Source organism: Gavialis gangeticus, unplaced genomic scaffold (genome assembly GCF_001723915.1).
Source record: "Gavialis gangeticus isolate Ggan-Ray unplaced genomic scaffold, GavGan_comp1, whole genome shotgun sequence".
Lineage (NCBI taxonomy): Eukaryota > Metazoa > Chordata > Crocodylia > Gavialidae > Gavialis > Gavialis gangeticus.
Genome location: NW_017729006.1, coordinates 42,845,618 through 42,859,186, shown reverse-complemented (window position 1 = coordinate 42,859,186; position 13,569 = coordinate 42,845,618). Strand labels below are relative to the sequence as shown.

The window sequence follows — 13,569 nt, the reverse complement described above, 5'->3', positions numbered from 1 at the left end:
TGTGGAAGACTATTTTCCTTGACTGAGAGGGATTGCTAAAGAACAATGATTAATCTTACCTTTAAGATAAACCTCTAGTTTGATTTAAAAAAGAAAAAAAAAAAAACCACACCCAGCCATTGATGAGTCTCTGTGCCACCTTACAGCTTTTTAGTACCTGGTATTTTCTCTCTGAAGGTTTTAATCCTGTAATTAAGTCCCGCCTCTGTCTCTCTTGATAAACTAAAGAAGAATAAAGTTTCACCCTGTATTTTCTTTAAGGCACAAAATATTTTTAATCAACTTTTCTGCGTCGTCTCTATCTTTCTAGCATCTTTTTAAAGCATGTACATTGAAACTGAATGCAGTATTCAAGGAGTAGCCTCACCAACATTGCATGAAGTGGTATAGTTGTCTTGATCCTTGGATGCCCTTACATCCAAGGATCACATGTTTGCCACATCACTACACTGGGATTATCAGGCTGAAATTCTTGTCCAGTTTGACCCTAACTCCTTCCCCAGATTCTGTTTTCCTGAGATAGTCCTGGTTTTAGTTAGGTACGTCCTCCATTCTTTCCTCAGAGGTGCAGTCCTGCACCTGTACCGCATTAAGCCTCATTGTGGTCAAGCAGAATGAGCTTAGAAATTCCCTGCCAAACTCTAGCTAGGTTCCTGTGGTGGCACACAAATTTTCAAGTCAATCTCACTAACCATTTAATTTCAGAACAAGTCAGAATATGACAAGAAGTTTCTCACTTGGGGAAGGAAGAGGGAATTCCCTTTGTGCCCAGTGGCCACACAGTTGCCCTTTTCTCTGTACAGTAGTTATAGCTCTGACCAGTACTGTTTGCAAAGCTTCTGCACATGTAGATTTTGGACTTTTAGAACATATTGAAAAAAAATCTCTCTCTCAAAAAGCACTAGCGCAGTGCTCTATGGTGCAATTTCCAGAAGGAACCACTTTCCAGTGACCTGCTTAGGACACTCTACTGATGAAAAGCAAGAATAGGCCTTGAATTCACAGTACACGGATGTGGCTCAGGTTCAATGGTAATAGCATATCACTTTAGGCCAGTGTTCCTCAACCCATGGGTTGTGACCCAAGAGTGGGTTGCAAGAATATTTGAAAGGGTTGCAAACAAGCTTTAGAAATGGATCAATAAACTTTAAAAATGGATTCTCATTTAAAGGAGAAAAACATGCGAAATGGTGGCTTTTTCCTTGCAAGCTGGCAGAGTTCCAGCCTGCAAAGGGCTGTTTGGGGGTCCCCATACAACCACCCCCTGCCCCACACACTGGAGGGCTGGGGGTGGGGAGAGCAGGTTGAGAGCAAGGGACACTGGGTTAGAACTGGCCATGGATGTTTACAAATGGGTCCCCATACACAAAAAGGGCCGAGAACCACTGCTTTAGGCCACACTATTACTCTAATAGCATGTTGCCTGCAAACACTGGCTTGCAGTCCCAGCCCTATGGTACATATACAAATGAATACCATTGCTGCGTTGCCATGGATTGAGCCAGATTACAGATCCAACACTCACCCTAAACAATTAACTTAAAATACTGATTCCCCAAAGGGGCAGTGAATACTGGACACTGCAATCAATCATAAGTGGATGGTATCAGCTTGGGACCAGCTCAGAACCACAGCTTGAGCTGTTGTATATGCAACAAACGTATTATTTTCATTAAACTTAAAAAAAAATCATTAGTTGTACTTTGGCAATTCTTGCTATATATATTTATCTCCGAGATACAGCAATCTTTGCTGAACAGCCCTTCCTGCCCCCCCCCCACTTTTCTTTGTAGGCACTCTGCTGTCTCCTAATATTCTTTTATTTGTTCAGTAAGGTCTAGACTAGAGCAGGGGTCAGAAACATCTGTGGGCAGAGCGCCAAACATACCCACAACCTCATCTTGCAAGATGTTGGCAAGTTGGAGACAGACAGTGGGGAAGCCACAAGGGGCCCAATCCTTGTTGTGGGACCACAGCCTCCTCTGCCATCCATCCTGAAGCATACGTGCCAAGCAAAATGCTTTCATGTGCCACGCCCTGGTACCCGTGCTAGGGGTTGCTTACCCCTACTCTAGAGCCCTTCCCTACAAGTTCCTAATCCTTGCTTGGCATACAAATCCAAAAGAGGGATTTCTATAAAATCACAGGTATAATGCCTCTCCAATTTGAGGGTGCAGTCATGTACCTGAACTCCTCAGACATCAAAAAGATTTCACTGACTACTCTTATTTTCAGTTTGCCTTTTTCAATTACAGACTCTCCCCATGCCTAAAGAAGGGTGTTTGTGCCCAAAAGCTTACAAAGAACATTTTCCAATGGTTTAGTTGGTCTAATAAAAGATATCACATTTACCTAAAGAGCCTAGAGAAGTGGTCCTTGCTCCTACCTTGAGTAAATTCAAAAAGAGGTTGGATGAACACCTGTCTGGGGTCATGTGATCCCAGCATGTGCTCCAGCCAGTGGCAGGGGTTTAGACTAAATGATCTATTCAGGTCCCTTCTGACCCCTAACTACTTTAAAACTATGAAACCTTGTCTACTTATAGACCTACTTTCAACTTTCTAATTTAAACTGAGTCAAATCTGTGATCATTTACTTTAAGGTTAATCTTTAAATTGCAATTTTTATGGCAACTTCTCAGCAGCTATCAATGGATAGTATTTTTGGAAGTAAAACAATGAATCAATTTCCTAGCTGGAAAAAAAAAAACCAGTTAATTTAAGATCATCCCTGGTCACAGGAGTACTGGTGATTACTGGGAGAGGAAGCCTAATTAAGTCTTCTACCATTACAATTGCTGGATACCTGCCTTTCACTTGTGAAAGTATTTTACATTTCTCAAGATTTTACTAGATTCATCATTGCAACTGCATTTCAGAATAGCAACAGTAACAAAAAAATGCCATTTTGCACCATCTTCAACTGTTCAACAGAGTAGACTTTCCACTTGTTATGAGCAAGTCTTATTCAGTTATTCATAACCTGTATTTACTTAAAGCAGTGATTCTCAACCAAAAGAGCTACAGCACCTGAGGTGTCAATACCTACATAGTTCACAAGGTAAACCCAAAGCTTTCAAATAGAAGTCTATAGTGTCAAAAACTATTCTGACCTCTTGGGGTCCTTCCGAGTTTTTTTGCAGCAAAAGAATTACTATTTTTTTTTCCTATAGACAAGAGACAAGTGAAAGCAAAGGGGTGCCCTGTGTCCAACAAGATTGAGAATCACTGTTCTAGAATCAACACTACCGATTAACAGAACTTAACCTGAATGTCACTTGCGAGACTTCATTAAGGCACAGCAGAGCTGCACGACCATTTGTTCAACACTCGGCATTAGCCGTCAGTCCACGTCTTATGAAAAATTAGCTCTCTCATTACCATATATAAAAGCCCCTACTGACCTAGGTACCTTTCACACCAAACCTGCCATGTCAGTTACATCATTCCAGTTGAATGAAGTTATCTAGCCTTATAGATGAATCACAAAAGAAATCAGAAGCATGGTATTTTTAGTAACAGACCTTTGGCTCCTGGAATTTGCTCCCACTGAAAACAGCTCTAATGCCAGAGCCTGCCCATGTCTTTCTTTGCCCAGACTTTTCATTAACTCAAGGCTCTGAAATTCTAGGCATTTAACAAAAAAGCCCCCCAAAACACCTTATTAACTGGGTTTTCCTAGTTAGTACCCTTCAAAGCAGTGGTGTTGCACTAAATTGTTATGTAGTCATGTCCACTACATGGGAATCATTCCTTACTTGAGAGAAAAGTGCACCAACATAATAACTCTTCTCTACCCCTTTATTTCCAGACCCCTCCCTGCCCCAGCTTGTGCTGCTGTAATTATTCTCCTGGAGAGGGTCAGTAAGCTGCTGTGGCGGGGGGAAAGCAATCACTCAAAAAACCCCTGGCTCTATATGAAAGTGAAGTCAGTAGTCACTTAAATTAAGTGACTTGGCACCATCTGCCACTGCAAGGATACTGGTTCTTCTTGCTAGACTTTCTACCTTAGATAAAGAATAGTCTGTATTTCTGTCAGTCTGAAAAACAGAAAAACTAAGTCTTTTGAACTTGAAACTCTTGGTCCTTCCTCTTCTATAGCCTACCTCTGAGAGTTCTCACCTACACACATGCTTTGGCTGACACCTTTCTGCTCATGACAAATGTCTCTAAATTTCTCTCCCCTTTCCATCTCATGTGCCAGTCTGTCATTCCAACATCTTTTTTTTTCCAGAAGATGCCCAGCTGTCGCCTTAACCCAGGGGTGGGCAAAATGCAGCCTGAGGACCAGATGCAGCCCACCAGGCCATTCTATCCAGCCCACGGGGCCCCTAAAAAAAAATTTAGAAAATTAATATTAATCTGCCTTTGGCTGCCTGTCACACGGCCCTCAACGGCCTGCCAAAAGAACTCAGGAAGTGGCCCTCTGCCCAAAATAACTGCCCGCCCCTGTCTTAACCTGAACATACCTAAACCCGAGTTCTTGGTGTTCTCCCGAAAGCCCTCCTCTCATCACTCTCTCCATCATACTGAACACCACCACTGTCACCTCAGTTACTCAAGGTTGATTCTAGGTAACATCTTTGATTTGGTTCTCCATTATTTGCACATATTGAGCTTGTCTTAAAGTTTTGCCTCTCTCCCCCTCTCACACATCTTTTTAAAAAAAGAAAAATCAGAGCTTTCCTTATTACGCAGGGCAGACTTCTTATCTATGCCCTACACATTTCATGGCTTAATTACTTTTGCCTTCACTTTTCTGGTCTTGCTCCACTCAAGTCTGCTCACATGCTGACCACACTATTCCCCATTTGACACTGACTCAGCCTTTATTTCCACAATAAATAAAATACTTCTCGTCCATAACTCAAGTTCCTTCAAAACTAACTCCACCTTACCTAGCTGAACAAAGTAATATACAAGTTCTCCCTTTGCAGAGAAAAAAAAGCTTTATGACAAAAAAATCCATATGGCTACCCTTCTCTAGGCTTGCCTCTAACCCACAAAATCCAACCTGATGACATGCCTATGCAAGTAGCAAGCTGTAAGCATTCCCCTCCTCATCTTTCTTTTACCAGCTCCTTTCCTCAAGCTTCAATTATTACACGACAAAATAAATCAATTTCAGAAGAGCTGTGTCAGCTCTTCAGCAGTGTCATTTGTTTATACGTTGTAGCCTCATCCACTATCATTACACCTTTTTGTGCTTTTTAGATCATGAGCCTTCCCAGACAAGGACTGTCTTTGTCTTTAATTACAGCCCCTAGTACAGTGGGGCCCCCAACCCTGCCAGCAGCATTACCTTGACAAAAGCTAGAAACTTCTATTTAAGAGCACTGACAGGCATTGTTTGGATAAGGTATAAACTCATCAGCATGACTCAGATTTGTAATTTAAGGCAGTTTAGCTCAGGATACAGTTTCACAAGAGTCCAAGAGATTTTTCTACCTTTTGTTTTTAAATATCACTCTATTCTGACCCTCAACATAGTTTTCAAGGAGTCCTTGAATATGACCTTTCATAGCACCTTTCCATTGGGACAGCTTCACTTTCTACATGTGATATATACAAGACAGAGACTTCTGATTTTTGTTCAAATTCTAATTACTCATGAGGAAACACTATTTTGTTCACTTAATAACTGCTTTAAGCAAAACTTATAGGAGTTGTTATACAGCCTATTTATTGAGTTAATATACAAGAGTTTCCCCCAGTCCTCCTTCAAGCTCCCACCCATACCTTATTCCAAATTCTTCATTAGCAATTGGCTGCATTAACTTTCTTACCCTGACATTATACACTATACTATATTATATCTTTATGCAAAAAGAAAAGAGGATTAGGGCTTATTCTATAACAAATTTACAGGAACCTATCTGTAGACTGAACACAGGTGTTTCTTCTTCATCATATTCCCCATGTATCTTCTGTTTTAAAAGCCTTAAAAACAAAAAATAAAAGCTAAAAATGTAGTTTAAAGCAGAATAAAGGTGACATTAAGAGTCAGTTTAAAAACTCACAGCAAAACTGCAATAGTATCTTCCTCATCATGCCTAGATATTAAGAAAACAGTCACAGGTTTGTTCCAGAAAGATGTATAGTAATTTTACAAGTAGCACATGCAAAAATGTGTTAGTTTAGGTATACTACAGTTAAGAGGTTTTAATAAACCCATGAAATTTAACCAAGTTACATTATTTTACAAAAATAATTCCAGGTAAACAAATATTTAAAAATAGCAGCCACTGCAAAACAAATTAATTTATCTTGTGCTATTTATGTCACTGACCAGTGCTGTTTACTTAAATTATATGGAAAAGCAGAATGAGGCATCTTAAGCTGCCTCTCTCTAAGCCTTTTATGTAACAGAGGATTCTGATCCTGCATCACCCTCTCTCGTCAGTACGCTAACTACAATTAAAAATTTAGTAATGTAAGAAATATTGTTATTAAAACTCAAGTACAGTGTTGTTAGTATTGTTACTGAACTCCTGTGGAACATACCCTTGATACTAAAAAAATTAAGAAGTCACCTCTACTCTGAAGAAGCTTCAATTAGACTTCCAACAAAAGTCAGAATAGCTGTCAAATATAAAACATTTGTATTTAAAGAACAGACTCACCCGAGCTTGGCCCACCTTCCTCATAATCTTGTTCATTCATAATAAAGAAAAAGCTGCTGGCTCTTCAGGTATGAAGCAACAAAACAACAGGAAGCTGATAGTTGCCCCCTCTCCGTTTTATGCGAGACCTCAAATCCTGTCTCTCAGTAGTAGTGGATTAATCCCAAGGCAAGGCATCCAGGCTTCATGCAGTTTAAAGTATGCCTATGTCACAAAGCCAAGCTGCACTGCAGCTGCAGCTCTCTCCAAACACAGTTAAGCTGTAGGATCTTCAGTGACAAATACTATGCTCAGTGGAAAGGGCAGAGCCTAAACACCCAGTTTCTCCAAGTAGGAAGACAATCTGCCTCCAACTCTGTCTTCATCCCCAAAAATTCAATTTTAGGACATTTCTACTGAGCAAATGTCTATCTTTCTGTTTATGCACAATGAGCAATGTTAATCCAGGAGCTAATGTTACGGCACAGTTATCATCATAAATATGATGTTTAAGAGCCATAGTAGCTAAAAATTATAGCTATACAATATAGATACACGTATTAAATTTGTTTTCTGTAACCAAGTTTTATATGGACATTATGCACTAAAAATGTAACAGTATTAGCCTCAAAATGTTCTTTAACAATGCCAGTGTACTAGCATAAAAATAATAAAGTTAAAAAAAACCTGCAACTGCATTTTTCACTGAATTTAACGTTGTTTAATTATTAAATATTAATTCTCCTTTGTGATTGCTATTTGTCTATTTGCAGGTTTTGTAATTTTCCCTGTGAAGTCATTTTGCATGTATTAAATACTCAATAACATTAAGCAGCTTAGGACAGCCTGTTGTGATGTTATTACTTTGCACAGGTTAATTCCTACGGTCAAGTTAGACTGAAATACTAAATCCAGCTCTTTTTATAAGACAAAATCACCATGAACCCCACATACAGTACAACAGTTCCACTGATGATAAAATTTACTTCAAAAGCTTTTAAATGAAACTTTAGAATTACTTACAATCACCTTGAATATGAAACACCATGAAAATATGGTACATCTGAAATTTGACAAAGCTGAAATCTAAGACAGCTGATAAGAATACATAAGAGCACAGCCAAAGAGACTCCACAGGGTAAAACAAAAGTCACTAACTACAATATAGATGCTAAATGATGCCTCTGAAAGCAGGAAAACTGAACCAGGCAGGTCATATGCCACACTTACACATGGAGAACTTTGTTTGTAAGCCAAAAGAAAAAAAAAGGAAGTCAGCAATTTAACTGATCTGTTTTTTGCCTTTGCCTGGGAACTTTTGCATCAATTAGAAAATATATCCACTTTGTCATTTCCCACTTTCTGAGCAACTTTAACTTGACACACGGTTAAAGAAAAGTGAGGAAAAAAACCCCACACATCTCAAATGTCTACCCTTCTGAGCCATACAAATATGAAGGAGGAACTTAGGTCACAGCATACCTGGGTGCCTCCATTTCACACTACAAAGTACACTGTAAAATACAATGCAAGTGTTACATTACAGCAGCATTTCAAATCCTTCTGGCATTGCCATGGCATGTGAATACCTACAGTAGGGCATATATTGGACTGAAATTCATTCAAGTGTTATACTCCAGAGGGAAGGGAGGATGGAGGCTGAACCCAGTTAGTCTGACAAATATCACACTCTTCCTAATACCTACATGAAAACATTCCCAGGTTTCATTGTCCAAATTGTCTTTGGAAGTTTGCTGGAGTAGACTGCATCAGTTACAGTGCAAAAAGCTTTCATGGGAGCTGCCAGAGAAAATGTTTGTGAGATGGCAGGGAAAAAAAGCGTTAACTCTTTTACTACTGCGGGTTATCACAAAGCACTAACTTGACCTCCTATGCTCGTTTTCCCCACAAAGTATCATCAAAATTCAGAGCTTGTCCTGATCTCCAGAAGTGATTGGTGCCTAGACCAAGAAACCTAATGTATGGCCTAAAAGCTCCCTGGTAAAGATTAGAAGTGACAACCTGCCTCCTCAGATATGCTGGAGCTCTGTACTTTAGGGCTGAGGTATATCTGGTGTGGGAGACTAAGCTTTCTTGGGAGCTGGGCTAAGAACACGGAATAAAACTTCACTGGGAACAAAGATCCTCACAAACCTCACCAAGTATAAAAGTCCATGTCTATGATTTTGCCTCTCTCCAGTATTAGAAAGATAGCAATATACACAAAAAGGAATCTTATCAAAACAACCCCCCCCCCATAATTCAAGAAGCTCATGCCACAAAAAGACAGAAAGGAGACTAACAAGAAAGCCACATTACATATGTCAGTCATATCACCACACACTCTACCAGAAGGTACTCTGACACCATAATGACGTGCATCATACAAGATCCTGGAAAACAATGCGATTATGCTTCTTATACACCAAATATTTACAGCTCAGGAATTTAAGGGATAAATGCCAATTGCAGCTGCACAAACATTTTATTTACTCCAGATATTATGACTGAGGACTATGGTTCTCATAGGACCCCTACTTTTTATTTTATTCCTACATACAATCAAGCAGTTGGTTTCAGCATATGCAAACCATATGCAGAAACCTTCACGTTTGAGGGAAAGAGAAGGTCTCTTGGTTGTCTGACAAATATTCTATGGACCTCAGTTTTGACTAGGGTTCAAGGCACTACAACTGCATACAGAACAAAAGTTCCGAACCACTTTTCTTGTCTCCCAGTTCACAAAACCGTAAAGCAGACCTCCCCAAAAGTTGCATCATTCCCGTCTTTTTGCATTTATATTCAAGACCAACAGCACCCTGTCATAATGTAAGAAATAGGAATCTGATCTCAAAAATCATAGAAAGGCTCCTTGTTTATCAGACAAATGCCATTTAAAATGGACAAAATAGGGAGGGGAAAAAACAAAAAGTTAAAGCTCAAGTTGATTATATGCTCTATTTATTTTTTACTTCTTCCATTTCCTTCTGTTTGGACAGTGAACACAGATTGATCAGTTTCACAAAGAAACTGGATTTAAAAAAAAACAAACTTAAAAACAATTTTATTTTTTCCCCCACAAATAAGGTTCTTTAAAAGCTGCCAGATGCCAACTGGAGAAACCAGCAGTGAAATATATCGTTTTGTAAAACTTAAAGCGCACAGTCAAGCACCTTGTGTTTAAATATAGTCAAATACAAGGTCACACATTAAAACAAAAGTCTAAGAATAGGTCATATCAACAGGCTAGGAGACTATATCTTCTCAGAATCGTTACTTTATAGGATAGAAAATTCCTGTGATAACCTTGGGAGCTCCAAGTGCAAAGCTATGGCTACAGGAAGGTAATGCAATCCTTGACATCAAGCTCAAGTACAGACAGAAGAACTCAAGCTCAAGTAGGGAAAGGAGAGGATTGCTGAAGGAATAACCGCTTTCAATTCAATTCAAGAAGAATGTTGACAGCCTGGACAAGGTTTATAAAATGAAGGTACAAGAACAATATGAAGTTTGAAAATTGTTCTTTAAAAATTAGATATTGAAGGAGGAGCTCATGCTCCTTAGTTCCTGCAAAAGGTGGAGGCTAAGAGGTAAACTGATCCCTGATAAATAGGCATCTATTAATAGGATCATAGGACAGTAGGACTGGAAGGGAACTTAAAAGATCATGTACTCCAGCCCCCTGCTCAAGGCAGGAAAATCCCTGACTAAACCATCCCATGGTTAAGTTACATAAGATCATAACATTGCAATATCTATAAACCATCACTGAATCTCTCTACTAGTGAGTGCACCCTGAAGCAAGGATCAAACAGATTCAGTGAAGATAAACAACATTACAAAAAAAATAGCAAGAGACACCAAAAGGGTGCTTGCTGTCACGCTCCTAGTCCCAGAATCCAAGAAGCCATGGGCTCACCTTCACTAGAAGCTATGCCAAGGTCCACCTTTACATCATGTCTCTGAGCACACTTTAAAGGCTGGGGGCCAAGCAGGTCCAGGGAGGTGATCCTCCCCCTCTATGTGGCACTGGTCAGGCCGCAGCTGGAGTACTGCATCCAGTTCTGGGCGCCGCTCTTCAAGAGGGATGTGGACAACATGGAGAGGGTCCAGAGGAGGGCCACTCGCATGATCGGGGGCAGCAGGGCAGGCCCTACGAGGAGAGGCTACGGGACCTAACCTGTTCAGCCTCCATAAGAGAAAGCTGAGGGGGGATCTAGTGGCCTGTTACAAACTAGTCACAGGGGACCAGCAGGCACTGAGGGAGTCCCTGTTCCCCTGAGCACTCCCAGGGGTGACTGGAAATAACAGTCACAAGCTGGCAGAGGGTAGGTTTAGGCTAGACATCAGGAGGCGCTACTTCACTGTCAGGGCGGCTAGGATCTGGAACCAACTTCCAAGAGAAGTGGTGCTGGCTCCTACCCTGGGGGTCTTTAAGAGGAGGCTAGATGTACACCTTGCTGGGGTCGTTTGACCCCAGTACTCTTTCCTGACGTGGCAGGGGGTCAGACTTGATGATCTGCTCAGGTCCCTTCCAGCCCTACCAACTATGAAACTATGAAGAATCCCTGTGGAATAAGGGCCAGGCATTTGTTAAAGTTTTACCTTAGACTACTATAAATCACCCCTTCTGACTTAAGGGGGGGAGAAAGGAAAAACACCACCACCAGTCTAAGGAAACTGATAAATGTGGGGGGGGAGGGGGTGAACTAGCAAAAACTGTTTCTCTTGCAATTATTCCACTGAAAGCTACACAGATACCAGTCTCTAGGGGAACAAACATTTGAAAACAGGCTACAATTCCTGAAAACTTTCAGAATCTAGTGCAACAATTTCAATGGCTCAACTAGCAGGTAGAATAAACCTGCAAAACAAGCAGTGCCACCTTCTCCAACAGAAGCTAGTGGACCACATCCATCATTTTTAAAAAAAAATCTGCATGATTATAATCAATCTGCTCACAGCCATTTTCTAAAATCTAATAATTTCCTTTCATGATTTCTGATGAGATGCTTATAGGAAACTTTAGCCATGCCTAATCTGGAAGGAAAAAAAAAAAAATAGTTCTTCAGCCAGAGAGCTACCACAGAATTTTGCTTCAAAAATTCAGTGTACAGTGTCAGCACTTCATAAAAGAAAGAAAAATATATTTACCAAGCCTAAGAGAAGAACTCTACACAGATTCATCATTTCACACTTGACTTTTTCCCCTCCCCCCTAAAACAGCACTCAGCAAGCCAAATTGCCATGCAACCTTATTATAGCAAACCCCCACTGGGCCAAGAGAAAAGTTCATTAAAAAGAGGACATTCGTTATAACGAGGCAGTCAATTAGCTGTATCAATATTAATAAAAAATAATTAAAGTAATTAAAAGCTGCAGTTTAATATGGGCTTGTTTTCATAGTCTCTCAAGTACACTAAGAATTTCCACATGGATTTAAAACAAGCCATTCTCTTATCTATTTACAATGGAATTACATGGACTCCTCTACTGTCAATGAATCATCTGAAACAGGTGTCCTTCCAAGTAACAGAATATTAAAAAAAAATACACAAAAACAAAACAAAACAAAAAAATCTTTCCACAAGACTTATATGGATAATGCTGTAGTTTAGTACAAGAGCTCAGTTGAATGGCAAGAGATATATTCATAAAAAACACCACTTCTAAAACGGGATGATAGTTCATCATATTTACAACCTTTTTAAAAATTAGTTGCCAGTACGTTTGTGTGAATGAAAATATGTTTTTGTAATCTCTATAGAGAGCAATTATTACTGCTCCAAAAGCATTTTGTAACTCATAGATTGTAAGGGGCTTGAAGGAACCTTGCAAAATCATCAACTCCAGCCCCCTGAACTAGTAAGGAAAGACAACTGGTGTCAGGTGACCCAAGCAAGGTGACCATCCAGTATCCTCTTGAAGATTTCCAGGGTAGGCGATTGCACCACCCCTGGAGGGAGTTGGTTTCACAGTCTGGACACCCTAACTGTGAAGAAGTTTTTCCTAGCATTAATCCTGAAACAGTCTTCCAGGAGTTTGTAGCCATTACTATTGGTTTTCCCCCTAAGGGTGCCCTGGTGAACAGTTGTTCACCGAGCCCTTAATGTATTCCCCCATTGTAGCAGCTTACCACTACAAGTCCCCTCTCAGCCATCTCTTTTTTAGGCTGAAGAGGCCCAAGTCCCGGAGCCTTTCCTTGTATGGGTTGCCTTGCAAGTCTCTGATCATATGGGTGGCTCTTCTCTAGACTCTCTCAAGCTTTCTATGTCCTCGTTGATGTGTGGTGCCTAAAATCGGGATGCAGTACTCCAGCTGCAGTCTCATCAATCCTGAGTAGAGCAGAAGAATCGCTTCCTTGGTTTTGCTTGAAATGCATCGGTTGATACATGCCAGAATATTATTTGCCCTGCTGGCTGCAGCATTCACTGACAGCTCATGCTCATCCCATGGTCTATCATCACTCCTAGGTCTCTTTCAGTTACGGTGCTAGTCAGTTTGGCACCTCTGAGCTGGTAGGTATATTAGGGATTGTCTGCCCCCAGCTAAAGCACCAGAGACTGGGACCAGGAGCAGGAGCGAGCGCATGTATGCTGAAAGTGCCCATGCCCTCAACACACTCACCCAAGACCAGCACTAGCAGCAGAGGTGACAGCAGCTGGGCGCAGCTGCAGCGGATCCAGAGGGAAAGCCCCCGGATCCCAATTAGCAAGCAGCAGGGAGCTGCACTCCCAAGCCATGCACAAACTGAGCGCACAAACAGGCACGCTGTAAGGGTGTGCCGGCGTTTGCACTGGCGTTCGTGCAAAGCAAGCAAGCAGGAGGAGCCAAGTCAGAGGCTTTGACAGGGGAGAGAGGAAGACGCTTCACTCTACAGTAATGGTGAGTACACAGCAGACTGCCAGGGCCCTGCCCAGAGGGAGCCCACAGGGGAGCTAGAGCCAACCTTCCCCCCCCCCCCCCCC

General features: G+C 41.0%; 1 protein-coding gene across 4 annotated transcripts in view; it reads right to left on the bottom strand.

Annotated features, from left to right (window-relative positions):
• Positions 1–6,728, bottom strand: part of LOC109291906 (solute carrier family 12 member 7-like) — a 119,636-nt gene extending 112,908 nt beyond the window's left edge. The window contains exon 1 of one of the 4 annotated variants that reach the window (XM_019509135.1): positions 6,623–6,728. In XM_019509135.1, the coding sequence (XP_019364680.1) occupies positions 6,623–6,662 (40 nt within the window). In that variant the 5' untranslated portion in view covers positions 6,663–6,728. The remainder of the gene's footprint in view (positions 1–6,622) is intronic. The other 3 variants (XM_019509136.1, XM_019509138.1, XM_019509139.1) reach the window with 3 other exon arrangements.
• Between the last annotated feature and the right edge of the window lie 6,841 nt (positions 6,729–13,569).